Raw genomic sequence first — 22,821 nt, 5'->3', positions numbered from 1 at the left:
ACCGGTCTCCTTGTCAATGCCTCTTGTTTGTTTGTGTGTCTTGTTTGTGAGCTGGGGGCATCGTTCTTGCTGTTGTGTTTTTGTTGTGTATCCCTTTAGTGAAACATTTGATCGCAAGGAAGGATTGTAGAAAAGGTGCACTGGGCCTTCTTCGGTGTACTTTTCTGCATGTTGTCATCTGCAGTAACTCAGTCCGTAGGGAGTTGGGTTGGGAACCAGAGGGTCGATGTTCAAGTCCCCGTACGCACCAGAATATGGAGTGTAGACTACTCGCTGGAGTGATGCCACTGCTAAGGTGCTCTTGAGCAAGGCACCAACCCCCCCCCCTACTGCTACTCAGCAGTAGCAGCCCACTCAGTCTGACATCTCTCCATTAGTGCCTGTATAGGACCTAAGCATGTGTGTGTATTTCTTGGGTGTAGTGTGTAATATTGTATTTCCCCTAGTATTGGCTACATCCTGCCCGCATCTGCGTCTTGGAGAGCCGGCAGATTGCAGCCAATCACCTTCTCAGCAGAGTGGATGATACGCTGCAGTCTGCCGTTGTCCTTAGCAGTGGCAGCGTACCAGATGGTGATGGAGCAGGTGAGAATGGACTCAATGAAAGCAGTGTAGAAGTGCAACATCATAGTCAACAGCAACAACAGGTTGAACTTATTCAGCTGTTGCAGAAAGTACATCCTCTGCTGGGCTTTTTTGATGAGGTCCTGTGAGATGAAGCAGAAGGACTCCACAATGTTGACTGTAGAGTCGCTCAGGGTTATGGGGGAAGGTGGGTCTGCGCCTTTCCTAAACTACACTCAAAACCTTTACTCCAAATTGTTCTGACTGCACCAGGTCACCAGGCAGACCCATCCCCCCCAGAGATGAGTCATATCAAGGTGGTGTCGTCCACGAACATCAGGAGATTGATGGACTTGTGACTGGAGGTGCAGTTGTTTAGTGTACAGGGAGAAGAGCAGAGGGGAAAAGGAAGCAGCCTTGAGGGGAACCGCTGGTGATGGTTAGAAAATTGGAGACATGTTTCCCATAGCTTCATGTGTCGCTTCCGGTCAGAGAGGAAGTCTGTGATCCACATGCAGATGGGACAGCTAGTCCTGTAGCATAGCAGAGAGGATGGTGTTGAATGCAGAGCTGAAATCCACAAACAGGATCCTGGTGTAGGGTCTGGAGGTGTTCAGGTGCCGGAGGTTGAAATGAAGAACCATGTTGACTGCGTTGTCTACAGACTTGTTGGCTCTGGACACACCTGGTCACCAGGGGGTCCAGGTGTGGGTTGGTGGGGGGCTTTGGCTTATAGGTGTTGATCTTTCTGAGCCCTCTCCAGACAGAAGCAGAGTCGTTAACTGAAAACTGTGTTTGGAGTTTCTCAGAGCAGTTTTTTTTAGCATCTCTCACCACCTTACTAAACCTGCACTTTGACTCTCTAAACCAGTCGCTGTCTCTACTCCTGAACACCTCTTCTTTCATTAATCCTAGCTGTCTGAGTTTGGCTGTGACCCAGCGCTTGTCGTTATTCAACCTCTTTGTGGTACACGTTGGAATACAGCTGTCCTCACAGAAACTGATGCATGATGTCACAGCCCCCATGTACTTGTTCAAAATGTTGTCCACCACAGCTTCACTGCTCCACTTCTTCTATGTCCTCATAACAGTTTTAAAAAGTTTTCATTCTGCCTGTATGAGGGACCATGGCATGGTCCGAGTGTTCCAGTGCAGCGCATTGGACTGTGTGACATGCATGGCTGACTGTTAAGTATTAACTGTACATTTTGTATGCAGATGTTTATTTATTTATTCATATGGTTTTAGTCATATTTACAATTTCATCACAGGCAGTCTACTACAGACATCTTAATAGCATTGTCAAATGAAGGGTTATACCCTAATGTTGTCATATCAAATTGGTCTACAACACCATGGTCAGAGCTATGGCCTCAGACAACGAAATGTTTAGTAAGTAAAAGTAGTCTCTTAAACATAGAGTAAACATTTTGGCAAAAATTCCTTTCAAAGTGTGTATAGATTCTTCTATTTGGTACTGTTGCAAGTCTAGACTCAAAATGTTGTATTCCCATTCTGTGTTGTGGTAGACTAGCTGCATTGTGCGCTCAAAGGAAGAAGAAAAATGAAAGGCCTGGTAAGCAAAGAGTTTTACTCCATTTTCTGCAGTCAGGTTTTAACAGTTTATAATCAACAGCCAGAATGTACAGGCTTATTATACAAAGGCATTGATTTGTCCAGGCATGACCAAAACATACAGTTTGTTGATGATGACCCAAGCAGTCGGCACATGATCTTACTGATTGATGCACTGCACATGCAAATGAGTTATCCTTTATCCAGGACATGTATATCAGCAGGTTTTATTACATTTAAAATATTAATTCATAAGACATAATAATTCCAAGAAGGGGCCTCAAGAATTAAATGTAAAACCCAATCTATCACTTAGTTCACCAGATCAGCTCTGCTGCTGGATACTTTCTCACAATAAAGTTGTTTTACTTCCATCTGATTTATCTCTTGATGTGATGACACAGAGCTTCTGGATTTAAATGTGTCCTGATCAGTCACTCCTACCTTTCAAAAGATTTGAGTGTTTAAATTCAGACATTTGATTAATTTCAAGCTAGGAATGTAATGTGATTATACTATTAATACAAGCGCACCCATTTCTAGAACAAAGCATCAGATATTGCATTACGCCATAGATGTATCTAAAAGTTACTATAGATTCTAGTGTTGTGATTTTCTGTGCTGCTTCAACTCTAGTTATTGTACAAAATGCACTAATTACTATACCATTGACAAAGAAGCTTGCTTTGTTCAGACATTTTTATATTCAGTATGTTGACATCATAATCGTGCATCCGTCTGGCTAAGAAAAACTGTCAGATTATGTAAAAATGTCAGTAATGGTCACCGTTCAACGGTTCCATTGCTCCTACTATGTAATGACCCTGACATGCTAATCTCTCTGGACTACACTGAATTACTTGCATGAACAAAATGGTTATTAAAGTGTCCACATTTTTCTCGACTGATGCTTTTAACAGTGGAGAGCAGTGTGCTCAAAGATAACAGTAGGTATGTGAGTATACCAGTATGTCTAAGTATACAAGCGTAGCTTTGCTTAGATGTAGTGGACGGACACTATGATAGGTGGACAGAGATTGAAAATATTTGGGTTTCTTACATAAGTAAGAACAAGTAAGGGCAAAGGTACAACTGTACTGTCCAGTGTCAGGTAAGGCATTCTTTTTCATGGACAGAAGTTTTTTAAACATTTGGACATAGAGAACAGGTTAAAGATAAAGGGTTGGGGCCAAGTGAATCTCAATGTATATTTTGTAGCATTTCATGTTTAAGAACAACCTTCTCTGATTTTAATTTGACTTCTTTCTCTCATTAAAAGGCAAAATTCAGGTAGTGCTTCTTTGCATGCATACCTCTATGTATACATCCAACACATGCACCTGCACACAAAAAAACTCCATAAACATTCGATTGTTCTTCCCTCTTACTATTCCAGGCTGTGCAGTTTTCATGCTTCTCAAGGTACGCTGAGCGTAATCCTACAACTGTGCAATGAGGCGCATTTTTCATCCATTTTTAAATTTGCTATTAATCCCTGCAGTCATGCTCCAATGATGCGTGGCTTGGTGGGTTATCCCTTTCATTAAACCCCAGAAAAGCAGTTTCTGCAATCCAGGCTATATTTTAAGTCTCTCTCTAATACTCCACGGTATTTCAGAGTATAGATGACAGCAGAGATTACATAATTCAGTGCTGTATCTGTCAATCAGCTCAACCACCCAATCAGAATCTGGTAATCTTCACTCCAGAGTCACCAACGATGAGACGAGCCATGGAAGGATGAACCTGTGAAACATCGAGAGATTAGAAAATAAAATTATTGTAGAGACATACAGTCAAAAAAATACAGTGCTAAAAATACAACACACCTCTCCTTACTGGTTGGTAAAAAAAATATGTTTTTTAACATCAACCCCAATCAAAATACTATCTTGGGCACAGCCCTACAAAGTTTATTACAGTTTCATGAGCATGTGCTTTATGAATGGATGGTAATCAAAACTCCTAACTTGAGCAAACTAAGTGTCACATCCAATCACCTACAGTTAATACACTCAGGTCAAAGCACTTCACAAGTGCTTTCGATATGTACCAAACATAATTATCCCCTTCCTAACCTGTGCTTGAAGAGGCCCATAGGGCACCAGTTCTCCATCCACAGTGAGTGTCCCCCGTGTAGACAGAGGCTGCAGCCTGAAGGCCTTACAGGAAATATGGCTCACATAAGGCGAGCTGACGGAGTGGTGGTTTCCTCTTTCCATGGCAAAGAACAGTCTCAGTAGAGTGGCTCTGGAGATCCCCGCCCGCACAAAGGTCAGGTGGATCAGCCCATCGTCGAACCTGGCCTGGGGTGCAGCATGAAGATCAGCCCCGAGGTGAGACTGATAAAGGGCCAGGACCAGGACAAAGTCCCCTTCGATGGTGACCCAGTCTCTAGTGGGAAGGGGTTGGTCGAGGGGAGGTAACAAGTCATCCCGAGGGATATTTAAAGGCAGTGAGACAAAAGGACGGTTCTTCAAAGGTCCTGCTGGCTCAGCAATGTCAAAGTTAAAAGATGAGGACGGTGTGCGTAGAGAGGGTGAGGGCGAAGTGGAATTTGGGGTGTTAGGACGAGGGACGAGGTAGGATGAAGAGTGTGGGGAGGCACATGAAGGGGAAGATGGGGGTGTCGGAGAAAGAGACAGGGAGAGGGACGGGAGTTTAGGGGGGAGGGAGTTTGAGTGGGAGTGCTGGAGGAGAGAGAGGGGCCTCGGCCGGGAGGTGTTCTGGTTTTGGTCCAGCGTCTTGGGCTTGTTAGAGAAGGGAGAATGACGAAAGGGAGAGGAGATGGTGAGAGATCGCTCACGAGCAACGTCCAGTTGGTAGGATTCTTTCTGGTAGTAGGTTCCATTCAGATCTATGTCCTCTACCCCGTATGAAGTTCCCGAATTTGTGTCAGCCTCCTGACTGAGAGGCTGGTTAAAGAGAGTGTTGGCTATTTGGCTCGAAGGGGCTGAATTCTTTCTCAGTGCCTGTCTGGCTTTCTGGAGCCCATCTTGGTAACCTTCTGGCTCTTCATCTGCCTCTCGCCCCACATCTACCCCACAGCTCTCTCCCAGCTCTATTGCATGCAACACTCTCTCCCCCTCTGCAGAACCACCACTGCCTTCCCCATCCTTCCCCCTATCCTCCTCCTCCATCTCACTGGAGTCTTGCTCTACAATTCCCTCATCTTCCCTATCATCCTTGATCCCCGCCAACCTTTCTATTCTACCCATATTGCAGTCTTCCCTTTCAATTGATTCTGAACTCTCTGAACATGTCCCTGATCTCCCCTCTTCTGCTTCCATCTCTACCTCTCTCTCTCTGTCCTCTGCCAGGCTGCTTGCTCTCACCACCCCAGTTCCTCCTCCCCTAGCCCTCTCCCTTCTTCTGTCCCTTTCTCTCTGCCTCTCCTCTTTTTCCCTCTCTCCCTCACCCTTACGCAGGCTCCTCTGTTCACTAATGCCCATGTCAGAGCAGGTGCGATGGATGGGCGTTCGACAGAAGCCATCCAGGCCTTCTGTGATACTCCGGGAGAGGGGTCTCCTGGGCGGAGGAGGTGTGGCGTCTGGTGATGTGGTGCTAATAGAGGGAGGCAGGTAGGACAGACGACCCTTGTAGGATCGAAGAGAAGCTATGCGCACCAGGGTACCCAGGGTGAAGCGAGCTGAGCCCAGGCCACGATACCTGGAATCAGGAAAGTAAATCATTCTTTTGTAATAAAACTGTTAATACATAAAAAAGTGATATTTCAGGATAACAAGAGTAATGCTTAGATAAACTTAGATGTTCTTACACACCCACCTCTCACTCTCAATGTCCACATCGGACACGAAGCCCCAGGCAACAGAGAGGAAAGAAAACAGTCTCCTGGGTGCTGCAGTACGACTGTTGGTGGAGGGAGAAGGGCTTGTTGTCACAGAGACCACGTCCATTGGTCGAACACCGCCTCGACAAATCAAAAAGCAGCAATTCAAAAGGAGGGGCTCCCGAAGGCACATGTCATACCTGAGGGAGATATAAAGAAGACAACAACACCCTCTTTCAGTAAAGATAATGGGAAAACTCAAGGTCAATACAGAGTCCTTCTGCCACACAGAGATTTCTAGGCCTAGATAACACGGGGATGAGGTGATGTGGGCGACTGTGGCTCAGTGGTATAGTGGTTGCCTGCCAATCGGAAGGTTGTTGGTTCAATCCCTGGCTCTACAGTCTCATGTCAAAGTGTCCTTGGGCAAGGCACTGAACCCCGAGTTGCCCCTGATGCTGCGCATCGGAGTGTGAATGTGTGTGAGTGTTTATCTGATGAGCAGGTGGCACCTTGTACGGCGGCCTCGGCCACAGTGTATGAATGTGTGTGAATGGTGAATGTATCCTGTATGACGTAAAAGCGCTTTGAGTAGTCGTTAAGACTAGAAAAACGCTATATAAATACAGCACATTTACATTTACATGACAAAAATAGCAACATAGTGCTCTTTTGAAAAATGGCATGTCAAATGTATTTTAGAGGAGCTTGACTCGGTTAGGACCCAATAATGCTGGGCTCATATACAGTTTTTAAATGTCCTGTGTCTTTAACTTAACAGCACTATTCTTAATAAAGATGATCTAAAAAAAGAAAATAATAGAAGATAAACGTAAAGATTGAAAATGATTGATTAGTCAAGCAGTTGCAAAGTATATACTGAGAAAATACAGAGATATGTGTTATATGATATCCTTAATTACCACGTTTTGTGTTCACAGAGCTTAGACTGAAAAAAACAAAAACAATTCTCACCTTGACAGATATCTGATAATTATTCATCAATAATTCTTGATCCGGGATCAGTAAAGGATTATCTTATATGAATGAGATACATGCTTACCCTGCATGGTGGTTGATAGAGCCAGCCAGTGCATTCCCGGAGCCACAGGGAAGAATGCCAACAGGTGTTTTTATTGCTTGTTCCCAGTCAGGACGCTCCATCAACCCATTAATTACCTGCAGAAACACAACATTCTGAAAATCATATCGGTGGACACAGTTTAAGCAATATATATATATATATATATATATATATATATATATATATATATATATGGTATAAAAGCCCACAATATCTTCACTGTTATATTATTCCCCCCTTGAACATACCCCTAAATTTCATGATGCTTAGCCCTCCAACAAAAGCGTTACTCACCTCATGCAGCAGACCATCTCCAGAGATAATGATGATGCCATCCCATTCTGGTAGTGATAACTCTCTGATAAGCTCTCTGGCATGGTTCTGACGCTCTGAGACAGATTCATTAAATTAATACTGGGTATAAATGTATGCTATAAGCAAATGTATTATCTGTCTTTGCCTTTGGATGTGTTACCTGTCTGTATAAGGTTGTAGCTGATGTTGGCTTCTCTGATCATTGGCAGGATATGGGTCTGACACCACTGCATTGCCTGGCCTCTCCCACTGAAGGGATTGACCAATAACAGTAGTCGCCTGGGACGAGGTAGCAGACTTCTTGAAAATTCTGTTTGAAAAAGAAGGGAGAGCATGGATAAGTTAAAACTCACAGAGTTGGTGTCCAGAACAAAGAAAGGAACTAGAGGTTCACTGCAAAGCAAGCCAACTGGGATCTGTCATTACACAGTGTTGCCCAACCCTGGTCTCTGAATGCATTCAACCATTTAAACCTCATTTATTTCACCTCACAAGATCTACCTCACACAGTATAATGCTAGCACAGAAGAGCACGTAAATCATTTGAATTAAGATACATGGTAAAGGACACAAGTGCCATTTTTTCTTTTTTTTGCATTTTAGGAAATAATATAAATTGGTAACATAGTAATACTAGAGTAACAATGCATATAGAAACACAAATGATATAGAAATTCCATAAAACAAGGTAATAATAATAAGTCTTGAATTCTGTCCAACTGTGGCACGGAGGCAACACTCTACTCCACTTCATTACTCTTTCATCAGCCCAGGTATGAAGCTTAGAATAAATAAAAAGCTTCTATAGTTAGCTCTAAACATCTATCTAAGATTTAGATTGGTACAGATGGATGCCAGCGGTGCAGGGAAGGAGATAAAATAACTGCACTCTCAGATAAGCCTGGATTATGCAACAAACACTAAAGCAAAAAATGAAAACCCAGCTAAACAAAGCTATGATGTTCAAAGGCATAAAAACTAACAGAATACTAACAGAAAACATTTAAAATGGAGGAGTTTTCTCTCTGTTGGGGGAAGGAGACAACGATGTGATAAGTGAAGAATGAGAAAAACCAATGATGGACAGATTAATGACAATTATGGGTTAAAAATTAAGTCTAAAGAAGAGAAAGGAAAGAGGAGGAGATGGCAAAGAGTGTGATGCATACAGTAGGTAATGTTGAGAGAAAGATAAATCAAACACAGTCTAGAGTAATCACTTGCAATCTCTTTGATTATTGAGGCTGGGGGGATACGGTGCTTGGGAAGAGATGGCCACCTGCAGCAACCCTACCCTTTGTCTCATTTGACACTGAATGATACAGACTGTGTGTCCAAGACAAGGGTATAAAAAACATAAGTATTAGATAAATATGAAATGTAGTTATGTGAAACAAACAAAGAAAAATGATTCCAAACTAAACACTCTGAATAATAAATCTCACAGCCTCTTAGGGTCTATTAGTGTTAATCCCCCTTTGTTTTTGCTACATTACCCCTAGAATGTTTAACTACTACTGATACCATTTGTGTGTGTGGTTGATTTATGACTATTTTAGGACGAGGGGAGCACATTTCTCTCTGTTTGATAACATTAAAAGTAATTGTATACACTGCTGTTGGCTTACTGACTTATTAAAAAAAGACAGGGACAAAGAGAGCGAGAGCCAGCAGCCACACTGAACTGCTGGCTGCAGATGTGTGTCTTGGGCGAGCGAGAGAGAGAGCATGGCGGTGCTTTGAATAAGAGAAATAAAACCTTTTTTTTTTGGATGATTTCTCAGTGGTTACGCTATAAAGGACAGTGAGACAAAATCTATTTTGTTTTTTCCCCCCACGTGTTTTTAGATAATACAGGCAGGCACACTGAACTGCAGGCTTTCCTAATCTTCACGGGTCTTTAGACCACGGTGGATACGCAGATAACAATAATCTGAAGGAACCTTTGAGTTCTTTGACAATAGTTCTGAGGACATAAAAGACCCCAGAACCTTGTGTTGAAATGAGGATATGCTGTGCTCACAGAAAGGTCTTGGGTCACTGTGACATTAAGCTATACTTAGCAAGCATTTACAAAGGAGGCATAAATCAAGGCGCCATGAGGCAATATTGCGTGGTTTCACATAATAAACAGGAATTCAAGAATTATTCATAGAGGCAAACATTAAGGTCGGCCAAAGTAAATCACACAACGTCATCTACTGTACACTAACCATGTTGTCCTTTCGATAAAGACGTTCACTGTAAGGTCACACTATATCAATGCAAAGGATTATACATTTTGAAAAAGCACACTTGGGGTTTCAGGAAAAAACCGCATGGTTTTTTTAAAGTTCTCTACAAGATGAATTTCATAACTGACAACTAATACAGGTGGCTGCTCAAAAAATTTAAAAATAAGAAAATTCAATTAATTTCATTGAAACAGTCTGCAGTGAGGAAATGTATGCATTGAGGTCAATGAGCTACTACCATGACCAGAATGGTCCTGTAACACTATCTAACTACCATCCCCCAACCTGGACAAGAGAGCCTCTGGTGAGACACACACTCACCTGTTTCAGCAGTGACGGTCACACCTCTGAGTAGACACTGTACAGCAGCTGACCACCTCTCAGCTTCAGACCTGCTTTCTGCCAGGTAGGCCCTCACCTGCCTGCGCCGAGACACCCCTTTCCGTCGTTTGCCTGGTGGGTACCAGTACAGCACCAGAAGAGGGGGTGCAGGGGCGCGAGGGCAGCTGCACCCCACTAGTTCTGATAAAGGCAGCAAGAGACGGGCTTCCTTCCCCGGCCGTGGTGACAGCCGCTGGATATGTATGTGAGTGTGGGTGAGGGTCAAGGCATAGTTGGAGGCTGACGCTGGAGTAGGGGAGACAGCGGGGGAGAGTCTCCCCGGACCACCAGGGCTGTTGGGGCAGCTGTTATTGTTGCTGTTGCTGCCTGAATCCCAGCTGGCAAACTGGCCATGAAGGAGGGCTTCTGCTGTGGAAGGTGAAGATGGTTCAGGAGATCGCATCCTCACAGCTGAAGTGGACAAGGCTTTTACAGGAAAAAGTTGGTTTAACAAGCTTTAGGGTCGTATTTTCTACAGTTAGAGGCTTGAGGAGCGGAATCCGGCAGCTCTCGCACCATTTGCAGGGAAAACCAAATTGTATTTGAATGTCAGTCTGAGACCTTTATCCCTGAAATCTCCTCAAAATCATTCTCCGTCTTCAGTGTTTGAATTCAAGAGACAATGTCACACAAAAAAAATCTGCTCTTAGTTTGTTTCCGTCTGTCTATTAAAGAGGTATGTCTTCATTTGAAAGGGAAACTCCAGTTCAAAGGTTCTTCTGTTTAGAGTATTTATCCAGTAAAGATGGAAACTGCTGACGATCAGTCTTTGCGTCACAGTTAGAAAGCTCCCATCAGTTTGATCATGAACAGCTTCTACAGTTTACTGCCAGTGGACAAATGAGCAATACTTCAACATATTCAAAAGACAATGAAACTTAAAAATGTATATTTTCTTCACAAAGATTACATAAGTAAAAAAAGAATGTTTACATTACAACTTAAAGCCGTCTATTGCGATTAACAATATAGGCAGCTGAGCAGCTCCTCAACATTAACAATAAATCTTTAAATAATTACACAAATAGACAAAACTAAAACTCTTGGTTGCATTGAAAAATAGATCCATTAAGTGTGAATGAGAAAAAAAAACACACCTTGTTTAAACAAGAAGGCTACAACAATTACATAACAGCACAAGTAAAGAATTCGGTAAAGTATGCTGGATGGTAAGTGCTGGCCGAAATGTAATTAATTCCTGCAATGATATGATAGTGCAGACTTTTTTCAAGACCTTTTATACCTCTATTGCTATCTTTAATCTCTGTCATATAGTAGGGCGACACGAGGAGTGACTAGGTCAGTCCTTTAGACAGTAGTGTGATACATTAAAGTTGCATGCAAACAAATACTCCCGCATACTATTTCATTATCTATTCTCCACAAGGAGAGTGTAAACACCAAGCAAGACAAGTGAAGACTAGACAACAAAAAATAAACCTAACAAAAGACAAACAAGGAGACAGTTCCAGGGGGGCCTTAGTCTATGTCATGGTAGTGTCTTTGAGTCAAGCCTCACGTTCCCTCCCAAAGATCTTTATTCCTGTAAGAACACAAAGGAGGAGAGGAGGACAAAGTCAATTACAGTGGTAAAAAAGGTTAAAAAAAAACTGCAGAACTTGCATGTGTGGATGATTTACAAAAATCATTTTTAGAGCAGATGGGTAAGAAATTCCCATTAAAGAAGGGGACTCACTAAACTAAACAAGGTTTTTGCCTGTAATTCACCTGGGATTTCACTGTGCAAAGGTGAATATGTCTGTATAACACTTTTACAATGCGGTTACAGAGTGAAGCAATACCAGACCCACCTTGCCCGTTGACCCCAAGTGTGTCTTTGTACAGAATGACTAACAGTCACACATCTCAACCGCTTTGCTGAGAAACCACTTAATTCTGCATGAAATGTTGAATGAGAACGACCACATCTGGTTGGTATTTTATTTTTTAAATAGGGCTTTTGTGTCGCTTTCACAATTTTGGAATCTAGGATTGAGATTTTGCAAACTGCTGACCTACATTGTACTGGATTTTAGAGGTTTTGCAATACGCATTAGCATGCAACAATCTTACTCAGCAATCCTAAATTGTTCCCAATAAAGAAATAAGTTCATAATGAGCCTGTTAAAAATGTAATGATCATTTGAAATATATATAGCAATAGGATATATACACATTACAATAAAAAAGTGTCTGTTAAAACAACTTTGGGACTCATATAAAAAACTTAATAACTGTACAAACTTGAAATGATTTTAACTAGTTATATGATTTCTGAAAAGGTCATTATAAAGTGCAATGTATTATTAATATACATTTTTATGACAGGGTACAGTAACGCTAAAGCTCCAAGTCAGCAGGGTCCAGCTAATTAGACTTTAGTAAGTCAAAGTACAACACGACTATCAGCTCGGGACTTCGGTATAACGTTACCCTAAATTAATAAACTAGTCACATTCTTCTTTCAAGTTTTATAACAGCCCGGGAACATTATGCGAGCTGCGGTGCAGACAAAATCAATACTTGGCTGATGCCCTGCCTTGATTAAACACACAAAGTACCCAAGTGATGCCCATTGTTGCACCTTACGTCCTTGAAATGCAGGGTGGGGACACCCAGAAATAATATCGGCAGGCTAATTTTGTCCCTCACACAATGGGTCTGTTGTTGAGTGACTTCGGGGTATTTTGGGCTGGTTTCGGTTAGCTTCGGTTAGCCAGCACAACAACTTAACTCTTGCTGTACGTTAGTTTAACAGTTACAGCACACATGAGCCGAAGACACATTTTCATAAATGTTGTAACCTATGAAAAAGCTATCAACAATCAAAAGAGCGTTAAAAGTCACGAATCCTAACGTTAAATCAAGGTGACACAGTCGCTAGCTTGGCTATGTTGTGAATACACTAACGTTAGCTAACGTCACTGTAAATTGCTGCCTGACCAGCGCAACACAGCGCTGTCAGTTAGCAGTGGCTAGCAGTTTACTACTTAACATGTAGCCTGAGTTCAAGCTAACTTACTGCCCTATTGACACCATTTCTTCAAAAATACTGGAAATCACCATGTGTGCACTGACCAGCCCCAATTTGACATTTTACGTCTCATTTATTGACTGGTTTAAAGAGGTAACGTTATCCAAGTTAGCGCAGATAACGGTGTATGACAACGTTAGCTAATGATTCTATCAAGCCGGAGTAACACGAACATTTGTAACTTTTAAAGAGTTATATTTTACCAGCACCCACTTAGAAGGAGCCACGTTTAATGTAATATATCAAGGCATAACATCACCTCATCTTGTCTTCCCCCTCACGACGAGAGTCGCTTGCTCGGAAAACTGTAGCTCGGTGCAGGAAGTGTCTGGAGACGCAGCAGCGGCAGCTTTGAGCGGCGGAGCGGAAGTCCAATGGCGATAAGGAAAACATTGCAACACCCAGCGACATTCTCCCATCATTGACAGACCAACACTTCCTGGCCGAGTATTTTTTCCGGCCAACTCGTCAATACTGATCAAACGTCAGATTTCCTTTAAACTTCAGTGAAGGCTGGAAATGGAAAGAATGGGTTGTAAGTAAGGGTAAAAAAAGTTATTACGTCGCCATCGAGACCACAGCAAGCGATTCGGCAGGTTGGTTTACCGATTACGGTACGGGACTCGCATGGCCTCCAGACAAGCGTTCGCCGGTTACATTACATACATGGGCCACCGCAGCGAGATTTTGGGTCATGTCTAATCTCTTAATTTCTCGCAGCAGGCCACGGCGTTTTGCAACCTTGCTACCTAAACGCATTATGGTCATTCAAAATGAGAAAGGCTTGGGTTTTGGCCATACAGCTCTGTGTGTAGCGTAGTGTATGATGTGAACATGGGATCTGTGCTAGCTTCATCTTGGTCCTCTCCTGTCACCGATAGCATTTGACATGTTCTGCTCTTAATCAATGATTGATGTTTTTGCAATGGTGTGCAAGCTGTCCAATAAAATACACAAAAGGCAACTAATTTTGTACAGTCGATCTTTTATTTTTATCAGATTGCATGGAAAACAAAGACACAGACTAGTTCTTGTAAGCACGGCTGGCTCTGCGACCACGAGCTCTCTCGAACTTTCTGCCCTTAGAGCGGATGTAGGGCCTGGAGAAGAGAGAATAGTTTAGTACAAAATGGTGTCACACCCAACTTTAATAAGCTAATACATTAATGTATGCTTTATAAGATTCCCTTCATCAATGCAGCCTTATAGATGACTGCAAAACTGACCTAGCACCCACATCATTCCCAATTTATCACAAAAATTGTTTAACAGTCATCAACAAACTCTACAACTTTCCTCTTTTGTGAGCCAACTACTCAAGGTTTGTGTTCTGACAAAGCATTCATTTAACTCAGTAATACAATGGAGCTGGATGGCATTGGATTTCTTGTGCTCAAAACTCTTCTCAATAAATAGCACTCGCAAACGTGCGTTATTCCTTTGCTATGGTATACTGCAGATTGTAATTGAAATTGCATGCGGTTTGGATAATCTTGCATGATCATAACTCATATTTCCAAAGAGCTGTAGCTCATGAGTGTATGTACATGCCAAGTAGGAAAAGCACAGGTGTTAAATATAAAATGACAACTGACATCCATTTTGGCTGCTCAAATTTAAACATGCTGGCATAGACCTTTTTCACAGCAGACATGTTGACATTTTATAGTAGGAAAAGGTGTATTCAAAACAATTAAAGATGGCTGCATTCCACTTAGGAGCAGCTGTAGTATTTGTGCATGCTGACTCACTGAAATAGCTTAGTGGGACACTTTATGGAATTGAGCCATCATAAAAGGTCATCAATTTCAGCTGTGAAAAAGCTCCATTACCCATAACTGGTTTACTGTCCCAGCTGACCATGGACTTGATTAGAATACGGTCATTGTTAATGTTAAACACCTGTGCTTTTCCTAAGACAAGTCAAAATGTCTGTTGTGAAAACACCCATCAACTCCAAAACTAAATACATCTGTCCTCTGAAAAACCACACTATATAAACACGCACACACAACAGCACTCTGATAAAGAGCAAAATACAAAGCATTATGTTGGCGAGCTGCCAGAATTTAAGACAACATAAACGCAACAGGTTTTTTCTAACAAGCATTTCACTTGTTGAACACAAGTGTAATCAGAAACCAATGGTAGCATTGCATTCTAGTATACAAGGGTCCTATACTTACTGGCAAACTTAAGGTACAAAGTGAAGATAAATTTATTAGTTACATCTATGCTTCTCCTTACTACCAATTATGGATAATCCCTTGAACAAATGGTATACATAATCTTTTTGACCAGAATATCAGACAAGATGGAGATAAAGCAACTGTACACATACTTGGTGTGGCTGTGAGGAGTTCCAGGGGCTTTCCCAAAGTGCCTGTACACCTCTCTGCCTTTACGGGGTCCTGAACAAACAAAGGTTTCAGATTGAAAGCAGATACAAATATTATCCAGCATCTCAAAACATTACAAGCAAAAATTCCCTTTCACATTCCTGAAGTATAATTATATTATTATATAATAACATGCCAGATTTTCACATTTGTATCAGCTTATGGCAGAGTTCAAATTCAAGTTTCTGAAATTTCTGTTCTTTATTTGTTATTACATTTTCTCAAATATTAAGTTATTTTAAAAAGTTTAACTTGTGTATTTATTTCTTATGCTTGTTTAACTTTGTATGTTCAAATTAAAAACAAAATGTTTTTCCTTGATAATCAAATAAACTCACGATACCATGATTTCTCAAAATTGTAAATCGCAACATGACCTTCTCTCCAAATTGTGCAGCCCTATCAGCAATCTAGAACCACTTCTTTATTTTTGGCTTCAGAACTATAATAGTGTCCTAATTAAACTGTATGTATGTATGTATGTATGTATGTATGTATGTATGTATGTATGTATGTATGTATGTATATAAATAAATAAAAAGAGAAAAAAAACAATGGTTGCACCTTGTGTATACAGGATGATACTTTTGATTTGTTGGCAGGAACATATTTTGAACGTTGCCAATACAATGGTCTGATGGCGCAGTGCAAGCACAAATTATTCTCATTCCATCTCTTAATGGGAATGTGTTCTAGTTTCCACCAGTGGGACATGGCGTGTGTTTACAAGCACAGCAGTAACCCGGGTGTGGTCATAGCCCAGGTTAAGGGAATAACCCGTTGCGTTGGCGATCTGCCAACACATGTGGACCCTGGTGGACCCATGTCAAAATAACACTGATCTGTCTCTCAATTAGTAACATTTATCAACTTATTTCATTAACACATTCACATTCATGTTCTCACCAGACTGACAACTTTTTTGACTCATGAGTAACGTTAACCAGTTTTTGGTAGAATTAGAAAGCTAACAGTGTAAGCTAGCGCTAACTAACATTAACGTTAGCCAAAGGCTGCAGCAGCTGAGACCCAGCGTTGACAGCCCCGGAGATGGGGCTCTTTGGTGCCAATGACCCGCCACTGATTCGAGTATCACTCTTTTGCTGTATGGTATCAAAACAACAACTACAACTCAAGGGGCCAATAGATTATTTTTAACCCCATCATACCCCGGTTAAGGTGTATACTTGAAGGAATACCCCGGTTACTGAAGGAGTTTTCTACCTCTGTCGACCAGGTTATGAAAACCTCCCATTATAACCGTGGTAAGGAGTTTACAGGGTGTTTGAGAAATGGGGACAGGGCCTTAACCCAAATATGTTTATTTACCTGACAGCAGCACTGTGCCCTGTCCTTTGGGAGAAGCCAAAGCCAGCTGGTCAAAGGTCATCACCTGACCGCCTGCCTTCAGGATCCTGCGGCGGGCACCATCGGTTACCCTCAGAGCGCAGATCTGTGGAGTACAAACAGGACATGAGGACTACGTCAGAGACTGTCACCAACAACATTACACTGTTAAGGGAAGATACTCATTGGGTTGAATCATATTTGTGGGGGAAAAACACTAACAGGTTAATTCTGACATTCGTAAAAAAATAAATAAAATGTTACCTTGAGCTTGGGGATATCCTGAATCCTGACATCATCAGTGACTGATCCCACAACAACTGCGATTCTGTTTTCACGACCAGGCATCTTCATCTTACGGATCTGGTTGCAATGGAAGCAAAGTCCGATATTCACCACACAGGTCTGAACAACCAACAGGGCTCATGCAACTTTAACATTAGGACTTGGGTAATATCATGCAGGCAGTTGTTGGCTGCATTAAAAGGATAACATTTTGTCTACACTAATTTGACCACCAGTTCATATTTAATATATTTCCAAGGTTAGTGTTGAGATGCAATACAACTTAAGAGCCAAATAGAATAAACAGACCCAAGTTTTTGCCAAATTTGTTAAACCAATCCAAACTGCATCCTGAAAGTCCGAGCCACTGGAAAGCAGTGCAGGTCCTACTAGGGATGCAGCAATCCAGCCTTTTCTTTACCAAACTCTCACCTCAGGTATCTATTGATACCAATGCTTTTACCCAATATATGACAAAGAAACCCTATCTGATGTAGATCTTTCACATCTGCATTGATACCAATCCAGTGGTTCAAATCTATGCAGCCCTAAAAACCACAGTCAAACCAAATGAACTTTGTAAAAAATACATTTCAATCCTGAAAGTTTCTAAATCTAATGGAGAAAGAAGGGATTCATTAATGGTGGATAGGATGGGATACAATTGAAACTGACCAGGCGGGAAATGGAGATGGGTGGTCTGTTGGTCCTGCTCATGAAGAGCCTCCTCAGGACGACCTTGTTGAAGGGAGCATTAGAGCGGCGGGCCAGGAACCTGTACAACTGTAAGAACCCAGTGAGTTAGTTAGGAACATTGCATAAGATTAGAATGATAACTCTAGTTGTCAACTAATAATTCAGTGTGCTAAAATGACAGAAATAATTACTGGTGGTATTTTTCCAATAAGTAAAGCATAATGTGTAAATATAAATTACCTTGACCAGGAGCCTCAGGTAGATATCCTGGCTCTTTGGCTCTTTCCTGTGCACCTTGCGGTCCTTGTTGTGTCTGATGTCAACTCCCTTAAAAAGTAACCACCACATTAATATAACTTTACAGTAAAGCATTCAGCAAAGTCAGTTTACTCATAAGCATTTTGTATACCAATAACGGCATCTATTAGCCCCAAGCTTCATTGCTAATCTCACATTGAACATTCAAGTCTACCACAACAACGCAATGTTAAATTATCAGCTAAATTTTTTTTTTATTACCAATAAAAACTAGCGTCCCTTTAGTTAATAAGATCAACACGTAACGTTAGTAGCGTACAGGCCGGTTCACACGTTGACACTCCACAGCTAACTGCTATCGCGAGCAGCAAAGCAAACAAGGTTACACTCTGAAGTATGGCTGAATTTTACATTTAGGCACACACTTTAACTTCGGCAAAAACGGAATTAAGGATTTACATAATATTCCGCATTCTGAACTCCTGCTAAAGGACGTGAAGCGACTGCCTGGACGGCACTAAATCGGCATCAAAGCGGGTAAGCTAGTATCATTTACTTGGTCAAATTACATGAAATTCTAACAGGACTGTAAAGTGAGTGATGTATAGAACCAGTAAACGTTTTCGTTTAGAAAATAAAATGTTTTAATTCAGAGGATGATCGTGGATAGTCAAGATTTCGTAGTTTGCATTTTCTACTTGCAGCACCTACCATCTTGGGCTCAGAGCGAAAAGGGAAAAGGAAGAGCTGAGGTCTCGCGATAAACACTGCGCTGAAATCTCGGGTCTCTGATTGGTTACGAGGCATGCACTTCCTGCAGGACGAAGTCAAAACCATAGGTCAAAACAACTCCGAGGATTCAAGACGGTGCCTCCAGTGGTGAAGACAGGTGAAGCTCTGAATACAGACATGGGTTGCCCCATGGATGTATTCAGAGCTTAACCTGTTGTTTAATTCATGGGCAAGAGATATGAAAGTTTATTACTCATTTAGTGGATAATTTTGATTTATTTTATGAATTTGTACAGTGAAGACACATTTTAACTTAGGGCAATATATTTGAGTCGCTGGGTCACATTGCAGGAAAGTTATTAAAGAAAACCATGCATCTTTCATAAGATAACTTTATGTAGGTCAATTCTTACAGAAGTCTCTCGTTAGCATCTTGTAGGCTAATTGTTGCAAAGTGACACATGAGCGACTCACAACTGCACTCAACTCATGTCGGGAAGTGACCACCTCCTTCCCACATCCATCATTTTTGGACTATCAAATGAAAATACTTTTTTCAAAACCCTTATTGCAATAAGTAGTGCCAAAAATAGGAAGTTCAGTTTCAGGATGTGTACGACACAAGAGGCTATTCACACGATTACAGCCTTCAATTTGCTTGTTGATAAAATGTTCAAAAAGAAAACCACAAATGACTTTTCATTTTTAACAAATAGTTTAAAAAAAACTTTTATTGGTTAAAAATCTATGGCAACATCAACTAAGTTATTCCATGATTCACTGAAACAGTTAAATGAGAATAGCTCAGTCTCTGTTTTCTCAGTGGAAAAAGATTAAATCAACATAAGTACCAGCAGGATGAAACTCTGTGGCGTCATTAGTTGTAATTCACATTTAGATGCAGTATTCTGTTTGGAGAAAGGGAAGTTTAAATGACAGCTAAATAATAACCCACGTGGGTTAATCAGCTGATTCACAAAAATGTGACCTTTATCTTATTCCCTCGTTTTCTCGGTAAATCTAATAACTTTGCAACTGTATCCTGCCCTTAAATAAGCCTTGTAATTGAATGAAAAAAAATTGATGACAAAAAAAACAATATTTTAATGTCATAGTCTTTCAGTACAAAAACTCAGTTCTGAAGTTTATTCGAGTTTGTGGCCACTCTGCTGTCTGAGGTGACACAGGTAGATAGTGAAAGTCAGAGCGATGCCTCCCAGAAACACTGTCCGTGCAACAGGGGGCACCAGGGCAAAGTTCACTGCCTGACGGGATGGAAGAGATGAAAAATACGTCATTTTACATCTGTGTATGTATCGCATACATACAGGTCTGAATCTGCAGCCAGAAAATGACAGATTATGGGTTAAACATAAGAATATCTTACCTGCATTGTTGACCAAAATACCACTCCAGTCTAAAGAGAGGAACATAGGATGGATTTATAGATAAATAGACTGACAGATTTATTACATGGCATTTAGGAATAAATAATAGTCTAATAAGGGCAACTGTGTACCTTGTAAGATTTCCAGAATTTCTGTCTCCATTCTTCAAGCGGATCGTCATTGTTTTCTAGTAAACTTAAACCTAAAAGGTAAAGGTGGCTGTTAAATATTTTTCTGATTCTTTGATGGATCCATCGAAACGCAGGTTGTGTGGACAAGCAGTGTTTGAACCCACTTTATTTAAGTAAGATTAAGTTAGATTCCAAGCTTATGTTTAATATTGTCAGATGTGTTGGTAAAAATTCAACACTATTTCACATGTTACATTGTTTCGGAATTATTTCAAAGCAATTTTCTGAAACTGCAGCTCGGTAATAATCCAATCAATTGCTTGAGTAACCTAAAGACTCTTTTAGTCAGCATGGCAGCTGACCATGCAAAACTGTGAAATACAGTCAAGCATTCAATTCAACATTCAGTAGATCTATAGGGAGAGCAAAGTGTACAATAATAAATACGGTAAACAATCACAGAATATTTACTTAATTTAAATGAAGTGTTTTATTTAAGAACATAATCATTTCCCCAATAATTAGTAACAAATTGAAAATGTAGGACACTAAGTCATATCCTCAGAATAAGAGGGGGGGGCTTAATGATACAAACAGGAGTTTACATTTTACAATTACAGTCGTATTACACCAGATGGGAGATTCCAAATCTTTTTTGGGGAAAAACAAAAAGAAATGGGAATGAGACATTTCGCTAATGTGTTTTTTTTTTTTTAAATACTTAGAGTTTTGAGTTTTACATAGCCTACATGAGTTAAATAGGCTTTGTAACATACTTACCAATATAAAAAGCACTGATGGTAAGGGGAGCTGCGATCAGCTGATCAACAACAACTTTCCCTGTCACTGCCTTCACTCCGCCTCCTGGCAGCATCCTTTCCAGCCCTCGGAGCCACTGGTAGTTGAAGTTGGCATGGAAACAGAAGCCGACAGTCGCCACCCGAGCCGTCTGACACCAGTTGATGCCAGCCAAATCCTCTGATGTGGATCCTGCAGTTTGTTTACCACCCAGCACACTCTGTTGTATGAGGTCAGCAGAGGCAAATAGCGTTGTGTATCCCAGGACGTTACTGATGTACGGATGAGCCTTGAACACAGCCCAGGCCCGGTTCATGGTGAAAAATCTGATCAGAGACAATTCAGTAACAACACATTAAAGCCACTGACTGCTTTACAATATATGATATTTTTTTTTAAGTGAAGAAGGCTATTAAATACATGCTCAAACTAATCAAATGTTGAAGGAAATGATAATAAGAATGATAATGGTGGCCAAAATCACTTAAATCAATGGATATCAATGACTAATAGGGATCTTAATGACATATTGAAAATCATAATTGCTGTGGCTCAAACCACTCCAAGTTACACTACCTTTCAGCGTAGCTCTTCTGACCCTCTCGTTATATTTCCAAAGCCAAAGAGACACACAGCTCTTTTCTGATTGGTTCTGTTAGATGATGAAGAGGAGGAGCTGAGATGAAGGTCTTCTCACCAGGTCAAAGTTCTGCCTCTGTTGCAAAGAACACGTGATAAGACTTTTATCAGCTCGCTGGAGAAAAGTCTGAGAAATTACCACATGTGAGAAACAGCAACAGACAGTCGCGAGGTGGTAAAAAACGCATCCTGTCCAGCTATTGTACTGAATTCATGCGCATGGAGACTTATATAACCCAATGAAGCTTCATTAGCAGTTTCCATGGCACACATTATTTTTATGACCTCTTTTACCTTATCATGTAAACAAAAGCCACTGTTCTACACACACGCAAGTGCATGTGGAACTACGTGAAACTTACCATAGATTTTTCTCACTTGGTAAAGTGTTGAAGTTGAGACACAGCAGAAAGTTAGCTGTGCAGCTCTCTGGTCAGAAGCACATGTGGTGTCACTATAAATAGATGGCACTTCTACTGCAATGCTTCTGTGCTTTTGGTAAATGGCTGTAAAATACACAAGATTTTCATTTTGTTAGAGTGAAGAAGGAAGCCAAGTTGAGTTGTTGCATTAAAAAGGCCAGAAACGTGTTTGAGATAAAGCGCCTTAACAGTTGAAAGCCCTGGAAACATTTAGATAAAGAATAGTACAAGATCCTAACACAATATCTTTATACTGGAAGAATGTAACTCAGTTCTTAAAGCACTCTGCGGTGACATGAAGGCAAACTATACTCATGTTTTCTGGAGACGCCTATTCTGGGAGAATCTATAAAAGACATTACGAACAGCTGTGCTTTGATTTACTGAGGGAACATTGAGGAGGCTAAAAGGAATAGACATAGAATACCTGACAAAAAATATTGCTTGCAATCACCAAAAAGCTAGAAGACAATGGTTTAACCTTTTTTTTGGATGGTTGCACTGACAACACTTTCGACATTTAATTTCTCATCCAGATATAATAAACATAGCTTTACAAATACACTTGTGTAAAGCTGATCCTCTAGGAAAAGAAATGTGTTCTATGGAAAAGTTAAACAACCTTTTCAGAGTAACTTGACTTTTTGTAAAAAACTGGAAATGAGAATTATGTCAGAGTTGAGTTGTGGCTCCAGGTTGTAAAAAGTAAAAAAAAAAAAACATATACTGTATATACTAAAATTGTAGCA

General features: G+C 40.9%; 3 protein-coding genes and 1 long non-coding RNA gene across 4 annotated transcripts; all 4 read right to left on the bottom strand.

The window, feature by feature from the left end:
• Positions 1-2,136: 2,136 nt before the first annotated feature.
• On the bottom strand, positions 2,137-13,504 carry sphk2 (sphingosine kinase 2). Its single transcript, XM_032519199.1, has 8 exons — positions 13,237-13,504; positions 9,884-11,486; positions 7,489-7,638; positions 7,308-7,402; positions 6,993-7,108; positions 5,926-6,129; positions 4,218-5,808; positions 2,137-3,885 (listed from the first exon to the last, which is right to left on the bottom strand). Exons 2-8 carry the CDS (start codon positions 10,344-10,346, stop codon positions 3,823-3,825), a joined length of 2,682 nt encoding a protein of 893 aa, XP_032375090.1. The 5' UTR covers positions 10,347-11,486; positions 13,237-13,504; the 3' UTR covers positions 2,137-3,822.
• A 440-nt stretch (positions 13,505-13,944) lies between these two features.
• On the bottom strand, positions 13,945-18,824 carry rpl18 (ribosomal protein L18). The gene is made up of 7 exons (XM_032519210.1): positions 18,674-18,824; positions 17,945-18,031; positions 17,684-17,791; positions 16,988-17,086; positions 16,706-16,829; positions 15,319-15,388; positions 13,945-14,077 (listed from the first exon to the last, which is right to left on the bottom strand). Exons 1-7 carry the CDS (start codon positions 18,797-18,799, stop codon positions 14,002-14,004), a joined length of 690 nt encoding a protein of 229 aa, XP_032375101.1. The 5' UTR covers positions 18,800-18,824; the 3' UTR covers positions 13,945-14,001.
• On the bottom strand, positions 14,336-15,312 carry LOC116691519 (uncharacterized). The gene is made up of 2 exons (XR_004332496.1): positions 14,880-15,312; positions 14,336-14,789 (listed from the first exon to the last, which is right to left on the bottom strand). It is a non-coding gene; the product is annotated as an uncharacterized LOC116691519 (long non-coding RNA).
• Positions 18,825-19,206: 382 nt separating the features above from the next.
• Positions 19,207-22,286, bottom strand: si:ch211-120k19.1 (mpv17-like protein). Its single transcript, XM_032519212.1, has 6 exons — positions 22,013-22,286; positions 21,588-21,726; positions 20,994-21,337; positions 20,214-20,284; positions 20,082-20,111; positions 19,207-19,959 (listed from the first exon to the last, which is right to left on the bottom strand). Exons 3-6 carry the CDS (start codon positions 21,325-21,327, stop codon positions 19,840-19,842), a joined length of 555 nt encoding a protein of 184 aa, XP_032375103.1. The 5' UTR covers positions 21,328-21,337; positions 21,588-21,726; positions 22,013-22,286; the 3' UTR covers positions 19,207-19,839.
• Positions 22,287-22,821: the final 535 nt, after the last annotated feature.

Source organism: Etheostoma spectabile, chromosome 6, assembly GCF_008692095.1.
Source record: "Etheostoma spectabile isolate EspeVRDwgs_2016 chromosome 6, UIUC_Espe_1.0, whole genome shotgun sequence".
NCBI classification, from domain to species: Eukaryota; Metazoa; Chordata; class Actinopteri; order Perciformes; family Percidae; genus Etheostoma; species Etheostoma spectabile.
Note: the sequence above shows the minus strand (reverse complement) of the source record. Positions and strands in the feature narration are given on the sequence as shown.